Source organism: Nerophis ophidion, unplaced genomic scaffold (assembly GCF_033978795.1).
Source record: "Nerophis ophidion isolate RoL-2023_Sa unplaced genomic scaffold, RoL_Noph_v1.0 HiC_scaffold_30, whole genome shotgun sequence".
Taxonomy (NCBI): Eukaryota; Metazoa; Chordata; class Actinopteri; order Syngnathiformes; family Syngnathidae; genus Nerophis; species Nerophis ophidion.
This window is the reverse complement of record NW_026906952.1, coordinates 1,053,028-1,067,992: the sequence shown is the minus strand read 5'-3', so window position 1 is coordinate 1,067,992 and position 14,965 is coordinate 1,053,028. Positions and strand designations below refer to the sequence as shown.

Genomic DNA, 14,965 nt, shown 5'->3' with positions numbered 1-14,965 from the left:
ATCTGATAGTGGAGCTAAGAGCTTGTCTGCTTGTGATCCTCCACAGTGGTCTCCATCACATTCTGCTAAACTGCTGCTTGGAGGCTCTGCCTCTCTCTCCTCCTCACTTTCACCTTTGACCTCATCATCTTCACTCGTCACACTGATCAGGTGTCTCTTGTCTTCCTCTATGAAGTGGGGGGACAGCCGCTGTTTTTCCTCCACTTTAAAGTAGGGGGGCTGTGGCTCCTCTTCTTTCACGTGGAGGTACTGTGACCTCCTCTGCTCCATACTGGAGGACCCCTCCTGCTGCTCAGGTGGGCGATATTTTTCACAGACATTTGCAGGACACAAGAAGACAAACACATGCTGGGATGGAAATAGATAAGATTTTACCAATTCAGATTTGTTTTCGATTCTGCTTTATGATTGGGTTATTTGTGGACTCACTTTTGCTTTCACATTCAGTAAAAAGGAGAAGAAACAGGTCGATTAGCATCAACTTTGACTAGTTGAGAAGTAACATGAGCGTACAAAGCCAACAGTGAGGTCTTAAAAGGCACAGATTTTAGGGGTCCCCCATGGGGGGCCAGAGGGCCCTAAGGACAATATACCGCTTTGAAAATATCTATAAAATTAAATTATTTTAGGCAAGAAATTAACAAACTACTACACATTATTTTGTGGCAATTACAAAAGAATGTCCAGAAAAATTCTCAGGGCATTCAATCAATCCCATCTGTTAAATTGAACATATATACATAAATAAATATATATATATATATATATATATATATATATATATATATATATATATATATATATATATATATATATAAAATACCCTTTGGGAAGTTGTGTTAGATGTAAATATAAACGGAATACAATGGGGCGAGGTACACCCCTTTGTCCACAACCGCGTGAGCAAACAGTTTAAGAACAACGTTTCTCAAAGTGCAATTGCAAAAAATGTAGGGATTTCAACATCTACGCTCCATAATATCATCAAAAGGTTCAGAGAATCTGGAGAAATCACTCCACGTAAGCGACATGCCTGGAAACCAACACTGAATGACCGTCACCTTCCATCCCGCAGACGAAATGAGTTTCCTCTGCCGTGTGGCGGGTCTCTCCTTTAGAGATAGGCTGAGAAGCTCTGCCATCCGGGAGGAACTCAAAGTAAAGCCGCTGCTCCTCCACATCGAGAGGAGCCAGATAAGGTGGTTTGGGCATCTGGTCAGGATGCCACATGAAAGCCTCCCTAGGGAGGTGTTTAGGGCACGTCCAACCGGTAGGAGGCCACGGGGAAGACCCAGGACACGTTGGGAAGACTATGTCTCCCGGCTGGCCTGGGAACGCCTCGGGATCCCCCGGGAAGAGCTAGACGAAGTGACTGGGGAGAGGAAAGTCTGGGCTTCCCTGCTTAGGCTGCTGCCCCCGCGACCCGACCTCGGATAAGCAGAAGAAGATGGACTAATGTGTAACACAACTTGATGGTTCTTTAAAACCGTGTCCAGTTGTTGTTGATGTCGCTCCTTCTCCTCTTTTGTAATCTGCTATTGGTTTTTTTTTCTAACATCACAAATATTTCTTCAACAGCAGCAGTTAGTCGCTGAGTCACCAACACTCACATCATTTGTAATGTAGACATGTTCACACAATAAAAACACTTTACACTTACATTGGATCTCTGCTTTGATGTGTCGATCACTTCCGCCTCTCTTTGTTAGCAGCTAACAAGCTAAGCTAACCAGCAGGCTAGGCTAGCACGTCAAAGTGCACTCAGACTAATGTATCCGCATACAAACAATTAATAAGGACGTTTACTCTGTTAAACGACACACATGTGCACATGTACGTTGTAATTAAGACCTAGAAACCATAATAACCAAAACAACGTCTTGTTTTGTTCTACCTCTTGTGTGACGTCATCGAGGTGTTCTCAACCGCAGAACAAATGTTGGCCAAACACGTGTTTCACTGGGACAATAGTGAGTGGTGCACACTTCCTTCAAACACGTGTTTCACTGGGACAATAGTGAGTGGTGCACACTTCCTTCAAACACGTGTTTCACTGGGACAATAGTGAGTGGTGCACACTTCCTTCAAACACGTGTTTCACTGGGACAATAGTGAGTGGTGCACACTTCCTTCAAACACGTGTTTCACTGGGACAATAGTGAGTGGTGCACACTTCCTTCAAACACGTGTTTCACTGGGACAATAGTGAGTGGTGCACACTTCCTTCAAACTTGTGTTTCACTGGGACAATAGTGAGTGGTGCACACTTCCTTCAAACACGTGTTTCACTGGGACAATAGTGAGTGGTGCACACTTCCTTTAAACACGTGTTTCACTGGGACAATAGTGAGTGGTGCACACTTCCTTCAAACACGTGTTTCACTGGGACAATAGTGAGTGGTGCACACTTCCTTCAAACTTGTGTTTCACTGGGACAATAGTGAGTGGTGCACACTTCCTTCAAACACGTGTTTCACTGGGACAATAGTGAGTGGTGCACACTTCCTTCAAACACGTGTTTCACTGGGACAATAGTGAGTGGTGCACACTTCCTTCAAACACGTGTTTCACTGGGACAATAGTGAGTGGTGCACACTTCCTTCAAACACGTGTTTCACTGGGACAATAGTGAGTGGTGCACACTTCCTTCAAACACGTGTTTCACTGGGACAATAGTGAGTGGTGCACACTTCCTTCAAACACGTGTTTCACTGGGACACTAGTGAGTGGTGCACACTTCCTTCAAACACGTGTTTCACTGGGACAATAGTGAGTGGTGCACACTTCCTTCAAACACGTGTTTCACTGGGACAATAGTGAGTGGTGCACACTTCCTTCAAACACGTGTTTCACCGGGACAATAGTGAGTGGTGCACACTTCCTTCAAACACGTGTTTCACTGGGACAATAGTGAGTGGTGCACACTTCCTTCAAACACGTGTTTCACTGGGACAATAGTGAGTGGTGCACACTTCCTTCAAACACGTGTTTCACTGGGACAATAGTGAGTGGTGCACACTTCCTTCAAACACGTGTTTCACTGGGACAATAGTGAGTGGTGCACACTTCCTTCAAACACGTGTTTCACTGGGACAATAGTGAGTGGTGCACACTTCCTTCAAACACGTGTTTCACTGGGACAATAGTGAGTGGTGCACACTTCCTTCAAACACGTGTTTCACTGGGACAATAGTGAGTGGTGCACACTTCCTTCAAACACGTGTTTCACTGGGACAATAGTGAGTGGTACACACTTCCTTCAAACACGTGTTTCACTGGGACAATAGTGAGTGGTGCACACTTCCTTCAAACACGTGTTTCACTGGGACAATAGTGAGTGGTGCACACTTCCTTCAAACACGTGTTTCACTGGGACAATAGTGAGTGGTGCACACTTCCTTCGCCCGGCCACAGAAGACAAAAAAGAGTTGCTGGTGTAACAATAGGAAAAATATATTCCACTCCTCTCTTGTACACGCGGCTTATGAGGTAATATACATGATATATTTTCATATTATTTATCTTATTTACCTCATATGTTGTTCGAAGCTAACGTGCTAGCGTTAGCCCGCTAGCAGGCCTTTGTAGCAAATGCGGGCGTTTTTTCTTGCGGAGTGTATTTTATATGTTCTCTGTGAGAATTATATTGACTTATTTAATAATTTAACTGTTTTTTTGTTGTATATTACAGTCACGCTTAAAGACATTAAACATTTGTTACTAGAAAGAAACGAACGTCTCGTAATGTAAGTCTGGAATAAGTCACATGGTATTATAATAATGATAATAATACATTTTATTTGGTATAGCGCTTTGTTATTACGAATACACTATTAGCACAATTGTAACCAATTAATGCTTATTCAGTCGGACTAAAATAAATATTTAATTAAATAAATGTTAAATAATTAAAAAAAGCTTTAATATACTGCACACAAAATGAATTTGCATCAATATTTTGTTTGTAGTCGAAACATGAGGTACCCAAATATTGTAAATATTTATTTACAATTATGAATTTGTATATATATATATATATATATATATATTTATTTATATATATATACTCGCTGGCATGTGTTCTTCGTGCTTCGCTGCACTTCTGTTTGTTTTCATCCATCCATCCATTTTCTACCGCTTATTCCCTTTCGGGGTCACGGGGGGTGCTGGCACCTATCTCAGCTTGTTTGTTTTCTGTTGGGTTAAAAATGTTGCTTTCGCAGAAGAAAGTTAAAGTAGCAATGATTGTCACACACACTAGGTGTGGTGAAATGTGTCCTCTGCATTTGACCCATCCCCTTGATCACACCCTGGGAGGTGAGGGGAGCAGTGGGCAGCAGCAGTGCTGCGCCCGGGAATCATTTATGGTGATTTAACCCCCAATTCCAACCCTTGATGCTGAGTGCCAAGCAGGGAGGTAATGGAGAACAAGGAGAGGATATTGTGCGTAAAAGTAAAGCCAACGGACCACAGCTCTGTAGTCCTGGTCACCGTTGACGTGAGGTGGGACTATTTTGGAGGTGCACGTCAAGGTTGGCTGGTAGGTTGGTAGTGGGAGGAGCCAGTTGGCGTCACTTGATGCTGCAGCACAATGAAACTTTTATACGTGCAGACTGACTTCATGCAGTCATGACGGAACTACAATCCCAGCAGGAGGTTTTCTTTAAGTTGTTACTTTTTAATCAGTAATTAATGTAAATGCAGAAAACAGGATCAATAACACAATTCATAATAATCAATAACTGATGATTATTCCATGTGTAGAAGAACATCACCACAAAGTGGTGTCAGTCCACTTGGAAAATATTATATTTGATAGACTAAACAACATTTGACACATCTGAGCTGAAGTTTGTTTGTGTTGTCTTGCGGACGTCCAACAGATGAACGCTCGTCAAGAAGAACGTCCCCTTCAGCAGCAGGAGGATCCACAGCCCCCCCACATTAAAGAGGAAGAGGAGGAAGTGTGGATGAGTCAGGAGGGAGAGTGTCCTGTAGGGCAGGAGGAGGCTGATGTCAGCAAGTTTCCACTGACTGTTGTCTCTGTGAAGACTGAAGAGCATGAAGACAAACCACCTGAGTCCTCACAGCTTCATCACAGTCCAAGTAAGCACAACATCCACATATCATCTAATACAATGTTTGTGACACATGTTCATCCGGGGGACACATTTATCACTAAAGATGGAGATAAACTTGTTTTTTAAAGGCCTACTGAAATGAGATGTTCTTATTTAAACGGGGATAGCAGGTCCATTCTATGTGTCATACTTCATCATTTTGCGATGTTGCCATATTTTTGCTGAAAGGATTTAGTAGAGAACATCCACGATAAAGTTCGCAACTTTCAGTGCAGACAATGACATCACACGTGTGGGGGCTCCTCACATATTCACATTGATTTTTATGGGAGCCTCCAACAGAAAGAGCAATTCGGACCGAGAAAACGACAATTTCCCCATTAATTTGAGCGAGGATGAATGATTAGTGTTTCAGGATATTAATGGCGACGGACTAGAAAAATAATAATAATTTAAAAAAGTAGGTTATAAAAAAAAATTCAGATGTTTTTAGAGACATTTACTAGGACAATTCTGGGAAATCCCTTATCTTTCTATTGTGTTGCTAGTGTTTCAGTGAGTTAAATAGTACCTGATAGTCGGAGGGGTGTCTCCACGGGTGTCTTGACGCCAATGTCTCAGGGGAGTCGACGGCAGCTTTATGGATGGCACAAGCTCAGCTTTTCTCCAGGTAAGAAGCAACTTTTTACCACAATTTTCTCAGAGACACCTGCTGGTTGACATTCGGTTGGGATCCATGTTCACTGTGATCCATAGGAAAGCTTCACCTCCGGGAAATTGAAACAATGAATCACCGTGTGTTTGTGTGGCTAAAGGCTAAAACTTCCCAACTCCATCTTTCTACTGTGACTCCTCCAATATTAATTGAACAAATTGCGAAAGATTCAGCAACACAGATGTCCAAAATACTGTGTAATTATGCCGTTAAAGCAGACGACTTTTAGCTGTGTGTGTGTGCAGCGCTCATACTTCCTAAAAACCCGTGACGTCTTGCGTACACGTCATCAATACACGACGTTTTGAAGACGAAACTCCCGGTAAATTTATAATTGCAATTTAGTAAACTAAAGCGGCCGTATTGGCATGTGTTGCAATGTTAATATTTCATCATTGATATATAAACTATCAGACTGCATGGTCGCTAGTAGTGGCTTTCAGTAGGCCTTTAACACCACCATTTAAAAACGAATGCTTATCAATCATGTGAATTATGTTTATATAGCGCTTTTCTCTAGTGACTCAAAGCGTTTTTACATAGTGAAACCTAATATCTGAATTACTGTCAGGGGGTGTTGTTGCTGAACCCCAAGATGCAGAGATGGCGGCAGGCATTGTGCAGGAAAACATGATTTAATTTAACACTAAAACAAGAACAAACAAAAGGGTACAAACAAAAGGCGCACACAAGGCGGAGAACAAACTTGGCTATGAACAAAACTAGCACAAAGGCTAACTGGGCACTAAAAACAAAAACACTTACTGTGACACGAAGGAACTATTACGTGAGCAGAGTGAACAGAAGTAGACACAGCTACAAATGACAAATGACATTGACAGGTAGTGGTGACATCCACACGACACGACAATAATCCAGCACTGACTGGTGGGGAAGGCAGCTTTAAATAGTATCTGGCTGATTGACACCAGGTGTGGCCAGGTGCCAATCAGCCACAGCTGGGGAGACAAAGCACTCAGGGAAACAACCAGGAAACAGATAAATAATAGCGCTGACAGGAAATACTACACACAGAGGAAAAACTAAAACACAACCAAACTGTCAGGGGCAAGCCGGACAGTTACTTTTCAACCAGTGTGGGTGGCACTAGGAGCAGGTGGGTAAAGAGTCTTGCCCAAGGACACAATGGCAGTGACTAGGATGGCAGAAGTGGGGATCGAACCTGGAACCCTCAAGTTGCTGGCACGGCCCCACTTCCAACCGACAGGGCGCTCGCTCCCGCTGACATGCCGGTCTTCAAGTGACGGCGTGATAAGAACGCACCGTCACAATAAACAAAACAAAACACTGGCGGAAAGTGATATTCGTTAAAAAAAAAAAACAAGCAAACTGGAGTTTTGACCCACAGAAGGCAGTTCGGTTAAAAAAAAAAAAACACTCTGCAATCCAGGGACGCCCGGACTTAAGGAAATGCACGTCCTTTTTGATTTCAATGCGTAAAAAGACATAAAAAGTGTGTTAACGCCAACACTGGTTATTCATGTGATTATCAGACAGCAGTCATTTCCATTAGACAATATTCAAATATAGCTGGGAGTGTTGGAACCATACCAATATTTTGCTACCGGTACCAAATTTATTTTGGTACTTTTCTCAATAAAGGGGACCACAAAAATGGCATTACTGGCTTTATTTTAACAAAAAAAACTTAGGGTATATTAAACATATGTTTCTTATTGCAGTTAAGTCCTTAAATAAAATAGTGAACATGCTAGACAACTTGTCTTTTACTAGTAAGTAAACAAACAAAGACTCCTAATTAGTCTGCTGACATATGCACTAACATGTTGTCTCATTTATACACCTATTATTTTGTCAACATTATTAAGGACAAACTGTAAAAATGGATAGTTAATCTACTTGTTCATTTACTGTTAGTATCTGCTTATTTTCTCTTTTAACATGTTCTATCTACACTTCTGTTAAAATGTAATAATCACGTATTCTTCTCTTCTTTGATACTTTACATTAGTTTTTGGATGATACCACAAGTTTGAGTATCAATCCGATACCAAGTAGTTACAGGGTCATACATTGGTCATCTTTAAAGTCTTCATGTGTCCAGGGACATATTTCCTGTGTTTATAAACATAATACTGTATACATTTAAAAAAAAAGTGAAATAAAATGTTGTGATACCAAAAAATATTGACGTAATCATAGTAGTATCGGCTAGATATGTGGCGTTTGTTTACATTTTGAAGCCGGTGAGCTACGGTGTGTAGTGAAGCATGTTTAGCTGTTCCTCGTCCTCCAGTGATAATGTTACCTGTGAGAAACGTACTTTATTTGTTGCCATGGAGGCGAGGATTAGTGATTTAGAAGTAGCTAAACACTGCCGACGGCGGATGGATGTTAGCCGCTAGCTAGCTTGCTATGTCTTAAAGCCCCTCTTCCTGAGGGTGTTTCAGTGTTATAACTTCACCTTTATTGTTAGTTTTTAAGCCAAAATGAATCCGTTGTTCCTTTTCTGTCTCCACGCTGTGTCTGCTTGTAAGTACTCAGTGATTGTGTGCCGCCGAACATGCTCGTCTGCTCGTAAACCCGCAATGTCACGACGTGACTTCGATGCGAGGGTACGGTACAGCGAATGATTCATTAGCGGTACTATACCAATACCAGTATACTGTACAACCCTAATAGCTGGTATGGCCCACTTATAATTAAAATAACAAAATAATGTTGGCTTTCATCAGATATGTTCTAGTATTGTATATGTGGATGGGGGCCCTGCTTTGGAAATAATGTGTGTCTCTTTCAGAGATCAGGTTTAGTTCCACTTGAAACATTGACATGTTGCACAATGAGATGAGTGCTGTAGCACAAGCGTGGGATAACGTCAACAGTTGTGGAACTTTCTAACAAACACAGTGGAAAGTAGTTAGAGAAAAATGAAACGACGCAGATATTGCTTTCTCCTTTTACTGTTAACTCAAGATAAAAACGGGATCTCATTGGAAGCGATAGTTGTGCGCAGACGTCGTTTTAGGTAAAACAAAATGGTGTCTGCCAATGTAGTTTACTACGTCAGTAGTTGTCAAACTTTTTTCACCAAAAATACTTGGCTGTCCAAGTACCACCTAATAATAATAACTGCTATAGCAGCCGCAACATTAATACAGCCACAACGACAACTCTTGCTGACCTACTGCCCTCGGTAATGGCACCATTCCCAAAGTATGTGGGCTCTATTGATAACCTCACTAACAACTTTAACGACGCCCTGCGCGAAACCATTGATAACATAGCACCGCTAAAGTTAAAAAAGGCTCCAAAAAAGCGCACCCCGTGGTTTACAGAAGAAACTAGAGCTCAGAAATTATTATGCAGAAAGCTGGAACGCAAATGGCGCACGACTAAACTTGAGGTGCACCATCAAGCATGGAGTGATGGTTTAATAACTTATAAACGCATGCTTACCTTAGCTAAAGCTAAATATTACTCAAATCTCATCCACCGTAATAAAAACGATCCTAAATTTTTGTTTAGTACGGTAGCATCGCTAACCCAACAAGGGACTCCTTCCAGTAGCTCCACCCACTCAGCTGATGACTTTATGCAATTCTTTAGTAAGAAAATTGAAGTCATTAGAAAGGAGATTAAAGACAATGCGTCCCAGCTACAACGGGGTTCTATTAACACTGACACGATTGTATATACGGCGGATACTGCCCTCCAAAATAGTTTCTCTCGTTTTGAGGAAATAACATTAGAGGAATTGTTACAACGTGTAAATGGAATAAAACAGACAACATGTTTACTTGACCCTCTTCCAGGGAAACTGATCAAGGAGCTCTTTGTATTATTAGGTCCATCAGTGCTAAATATTATAAACTTATCACTCTCCTCGGGCACTGTTCCCCTAGCATTCAAAAAAGCGGTTATTCATCCTCTCCTTAAAAGACCTAACCTCGATCCTGACCTCATGGTAAATTACCGACCGGTGTCTCACCTTCCCTTTATTTCAAAAATCCTTGAAAAAATTGTTGCGGAGCAGTTAAATGAACACTTAGCGTCTAACAAGCTATGTGAAACCTTTCAATCCGGTTTCAGGGCAAATCACTCCACGGAGACAGCCCTCGCAAAAATGACTAATGATCTATTGCTAACGATGGATTCTGATGCGTCATCTATGTTGCTGCTCCTCGATCTTAGCGCTGCTTTCGATACCGTCGATCATAATATTTTATTAGAACGTATCATAACACGAATTGGTATGTCAGACTTAGCCCTGTCTTGGTTTAACTCTTATCTTACTGATAGGATGCAGTGTGTCTCCCATAACAATGTGACCTCGGACTACGTTAAGGTAATGTGTGGAGTTCCCCAGGGTTCGGTCCTTGGCCCTGCACTCTTCAGCATCTACATGCTGCCGCTAGGTGACATCATACGCAAATACGGTGTTAGCTTTCACTGTTATGCTGATGACACCCAACTCTACATGCCCCTAAAGCTGACCAACACGCCGGATTGTAGTCAGCTGGAGGCGTGTCTTAATGAAATTAAACAATGGATGTCCGCTAACTTTTTGCAACTCAACGCCAAAAAAACGGAAATGCTGATTATCGGTCCTGCTAGACACCGAACTCTATTTAATAATACAACTCTAACATTTGACAACCAAACAATTAAACAAGGCGACACGGTAAAGAATCTGGGTATTATCTTCGACCCAACTCTCTCCTTTGAGGCACACATTAAAAGCATTACTAAAACGGCCTTCTTTCATCTCCGTAATATCGCTAAAATTCGCTCCATTCTGTCCACTAAAGACGCTGAGATCATTATCCATGCGTTTGTTACGTCTCGCCTCGACTACTGTAACGTATTATTTTCGGGTCTCCCCATGTCTAGCATTAAAAGATTACAGTTGGTACAAAATGCGGCTGCTAGACTTTTGACAAGAACAAGAAAGTTTGATCACATTACGCCTGTACTGTATATACCTTTATATACATATATACATACATATATACCTATACTGTATATACCTTTATATACATATATACATACATATATACCTATACTGGCTCACCTGCACTGGCTTCCTGTGCACTTAAGATGTGACTTTAAGGTTTTTACTACTTACGTATAAAATACTACACGGTCTAGCTCCATCCTATCTTGCCGATTGTATTGTACCATATGTCCCGGCAAGAAATCTGCGTTCAAAGGACTCCGGCTTATTAGTGATTCCCAAAGCCCAAAAAAAGTCTGCGGGCTATAGAGCATTTTCCGTTCGGGCTCCAGTACTCTGGAATGCCCTCCCGGTAACAGTTCGCGATGCCACCTCAGTAGAAGCATTTAAGTCTCACCTTAAAACTCATTTGTATACTCTAGCCTTTAAATAGACTCCCTTTTTAGACCAGTTGATCTGCCGTTTCTTTTATTTTTCTTCTATGTCCCACTCTCCCGTGTGGAGGGGGTCCGGTCCGATCCGGTGGCCATGTACTGCTCGCCTGTGTATCGGCTGGGGACATCTCTGCGCTGCTGGTCCGCCTACGCTTGGGATGGTTTCCTGCTGGCTCCGCTGTGAACGGGACTCTCGCTGCTGTGTCTTGGATCCTCTTTGGACTGGACTCTCGCGACTGTGTTGGATCCATTGTGGATTGAACTTTCACAGTATCATGTTAGACCCGCTCGACATCCATTGCTTTCCTCCTCTCTAAGGTTCTCATAGTCATCATTGTCACCGACGTCCCACTGGGTGTGAGTTTTCCTTGCCCTTATGTGGGCCTACCGAGGATGTCGTGGTGGTTTGTGCAGCCCTTTGAGACACTAGTGATTTAGGGCTATATAAGCAAACATTGATTGATTGATTGATTGAATGAACTTTCAGGTTCATTCAATATAGGAAACTAAAACACTGTACTTAAACAATTAAAGAACATTTGTCGTACCATTAGTGGTACACTTACATCTGTTTTATGTGTGTGTGTGTGTGTGTGTATATATATATATATATATATATATATATATATATATATATATATATATATATACATATACACATGCATATATAGAGTCGCGATCAAAAGTTAACATACACCTGTAAAGAACATAATGTCATGGCTGTCTTGAGTTTCCAATCATTTCTACAATTCTTATTTTTTTGTGATGTAGTGATTGGAGCACACACTTGTTGCTCACTAAAAACATTCATAAAGTTTTTTTTTTTTTATGAATTGATTATGGGTCTACTGTACATGTGAGCAAATGTGCTGGGTCAAAAGTGTACATACAGCAATGTTAATATTTGCTTACATGTCCCTTGGCAAGTTTCACTGCAATAAGGCGCTTTTGGTTGTTGACCACCCCTCTTGACAAAATTGGTGCAGTTCAGCTAAATGTGTTGGTTTTCTGACATAGACTTGTTTCTTCAGCATTGTCCACACGTTTAAGTCAGGACTTTGGGAAGGCCATTCTAAAACCTTCATTCTAGCCTGATTTAGACATTCCTTGACCACTTTTGACGTGTTTGGGGTCATTGCCCTGTTGGAACGCCCAACAGCATCCAAGACCCAACCTCCAGGCTGATGATTTTAGCTTGTCCTGAAGAATTTGGAGATAATCCTCCTTTTACATTGTCCCATTTAAAGCAGCAGTTCCATTGGCAGCAAAACGGACCCAGAGAATAATACTACCACCACCATGCTTGATGGTGGGAATGGTGGTCCTGGGATTAAAGGCCTCACCTTTTCTCCTCCAAACATATTCCTGGGTATTGTGGCCAAACAGCTCAATTTGATATTCATCTGACATGGACGGAGCTAAGATCTTCTGGAGGAAAGTTCTGTGAAATACCCCAAAATAACTTGTAGTGTCTTGTTAATTTATAGCCAAAAATGTTTTTATTTTATAGATATTTTCAAAGCAGAAACATTTCCTTAGGGTCCTCTGGCACCCCATAGGGGACCCGTAAGGTCTGGGCCTCTTAAGAACTCACTGTAGGTGCTAATCGACCTGTTTCTTCACCTTTTTACCGAATTTGAAAGCAAAAGAGTCCACAAATAACCGAATCGTAAAGCAGAATTGAAAATTAAATCTGAATTGGTAAAATCTTATCAATATCGCTCCTGACATGTGACTGAAAAAAAGATGGACTCCTCTCGACCATGTTTGTCTTCCTGTGTCCTGCAGACGTCTGTGAAGAACATCTTCTCTCTGAGCAACAGAAGTGGAGCTTCAGGATGGGCAAGGAGGAGCCACAGCCCTTCCACATTAAGGAGGAAGAGAAGGCGCCACATACATTGCAAATGCAAAGGGAAGAAAATAACCCACTGACCTCGCATTTTAAAGAGGAAGAGGAGGAACACAGCATCAGTCAAGAATGGTTGGAGAAGTTCCATTTGATTGTGAAGAGTGAAGATGATGAGGTGAAAGGTGAAAGTGAGGAGAGGGGAGGGGGGGAGCCTCCAAGCAGCAGCTCAACACAACACATGACAACAGAAGCTGATGGAGACCACTGTGGAGGATCACAAGCAGACAAGCTCTTAGCTCCACTATCAGATAGTGAGGACACAACGTCACACTCTCCTGACACTGATGATGAAGACTCTAAAGATGATAAGACATGTCACACTGACAACACTCACTTCACTTGTTCTCACTCTCACAAAACCTTTAAATACCATTGTCGTCTGAAAAGACACATGAGAACACACACTGGAGAGAAACCTTTTTCATGTTCAATCTGTCGTAAATGTTTTACTTTAAAGCACAATTTCAAAGTACACATGAGAATACATACTGGAGAACAACCTTTTTCCTGCTCAGTATGTGGTAAAAGATTTGTATTAAATCAAAGTTTAAAACTACACATGACAACACACACTGGAGAAAAACCTTTTTCATGTTCAATTTGCGGTAAAGATTTTACTCAAAAGCACAATTTTAAAGCACACATGAGAACACACACTGGAGAAAAACCTTTTACATGTTCAATCTGCGGTAAAGATTTTACTCAAAGGTACCAATTCAAAGCACACATGAGAATACACACGGGAGAGAAACCTTTTTCCTGCTCAGAATGTGGTAAAAGTTATGTCATAAATCGAAGTTTAAAAGTACACATGAGAACACACACAGGTGAGAAAGTGTTGAGTTGCAGTGTGTGTGCTGAAAGATTGTCTTCTAAGTACCAGTGTAAGAAACACAAGTGTGCTAGTGAGAACAGCAGCAGCAAATGAAACTGCAGGATTTGAAATAAACTGTCCAGACTTTAAGTTTAAGTAACATCAGCACAAGTAACATGTGTGACATAATAATTTGGAACAACATATGCTGCCATTTGAGCGCCATCTTTTTCATGGACACCCCTGTTTATTTCAGCAAGACAATGCCAAGCCACATTCAACATATGTTACAACAGCGTGGCTTCGTAAAACAAAGAGTGCGGGTACTTTCCTGGCCTGCCTGCAGTCCAGACCTGTCTCCCATGGAAAATGTGTGGCGCATTATGAAGCGTAAAATACAACAGCGGAGACCCTGGACTGTTGAACGACTCAAACTCTACATAAAACAAGAATGGGAAAGAATTCCACTTTCAAAGCTTCAACAATTAGTTTCCTCAGTTCCTTAACGTTTATTGAGTGTTGTTAAAAGAAAAGGTGATGTAACACAGTGGTGAACATGCCCTTTCCCAACTACTTTGGCACGTGTTGCAGCCATGACATTTTAAGTTAATTATCTTAAAAAAAATAATAAAAATTATGAGTTTGAACATCAAATATCTTGTCTTTGTAGTGCATTCAATTGAATATGGGTTGAAAAGGATTTGCAAATCATTGTATTCTGTTTTTATTTACCTCTAACACAATTTCCCAACTCATATGGAAACAGGGTTTGTATGTCCCTGGACCTTTATGCAATAAACAATGTATGATTCAAATACAATTGGGTACAATAAATGTAGTTAATATTTGTGGGGATGTTTTTTATTCTATTTGTTATCGCAGTCAATTTTCAAATGTTTTCTTTATATGACTTACATGTAGTTTCCAGCTTACTTCATCATGTAGACTAACTCAGCCTGGAGGATGCGTGTAATGTTGAGATGTTTTGGAGATGACTTGGTTTGTTTGGATGTTGTCAACCTGTCAATTGTTCAATTTAAACTATTAATGTTGTCAGATCTCACGAGAGAAAC

General features: G+C 41.2%; 2 protein-coding genes across 2 annotated transcripts in view; one reads left to right on the top strand and one right to left on the bottom strand.

Moving 5' to 3' along the window:
* The window catches only part of LOC133546517 (zinc finger protein 510-like), a 117,977-nt gene extending 117,666 nt beyond the window's left edge, over window positions 1-311 (bottom strand). The window contains exon 1 of the mRNA XM_061892293.1: window positions 114-311. Coding sequence (XP_061748277.1) covers window positions 114-270 — 157 coding nt within the window. The 5' untranslated portion in view covers window positions 271-311. The remainder of the gene's footprint in view (window positions 1-113) is intronic.
* A 4,557-nt stretch (window positions 312-4,868) lies between these two features.
* On the top strand, window positions 4,869-14,741 carry LOC133546515 (gastrula zinc finger protein XlCGF48.2-like). Its single transcript, XM_061892291.1, has 2 exons — window positions 4,869-5,106; window positions 12,958-14,741. The coding sequence occupies exons 1-2, from the start codon at window positions 4,884-4,886 to the stop codon at window positions 14,004-14,006; spliced, it is 1,272 nt and encodes a 423-aa protein (XP_061748275.1). The 5' UTR covers window positions 4,869-4,883; the 3' UTR covers window positions 14,007-14,741.
* Window positions 14,742-14,965: the final 224 nt, after the last annotated feature.

What these genes read in the sequence shown, in the direction of transcription:
- LOC133546515 (XM_061892291.1), top strand. Translation starts at nt 4,884, where the DNA reads ATGAACGCTCGTCAAGAAGAACGTCCCCTTCAGCAGCAGGAGGATCCA. An exon ending in ACAGCTTCATCACAGTCCAA is followed by an intron (nt 5,107 to 12,957) that starts GTAAGCACAACA and finishes TGTGTCCTGCAG; the next exon opens with ACGTCTGTGAAGAACATCTT.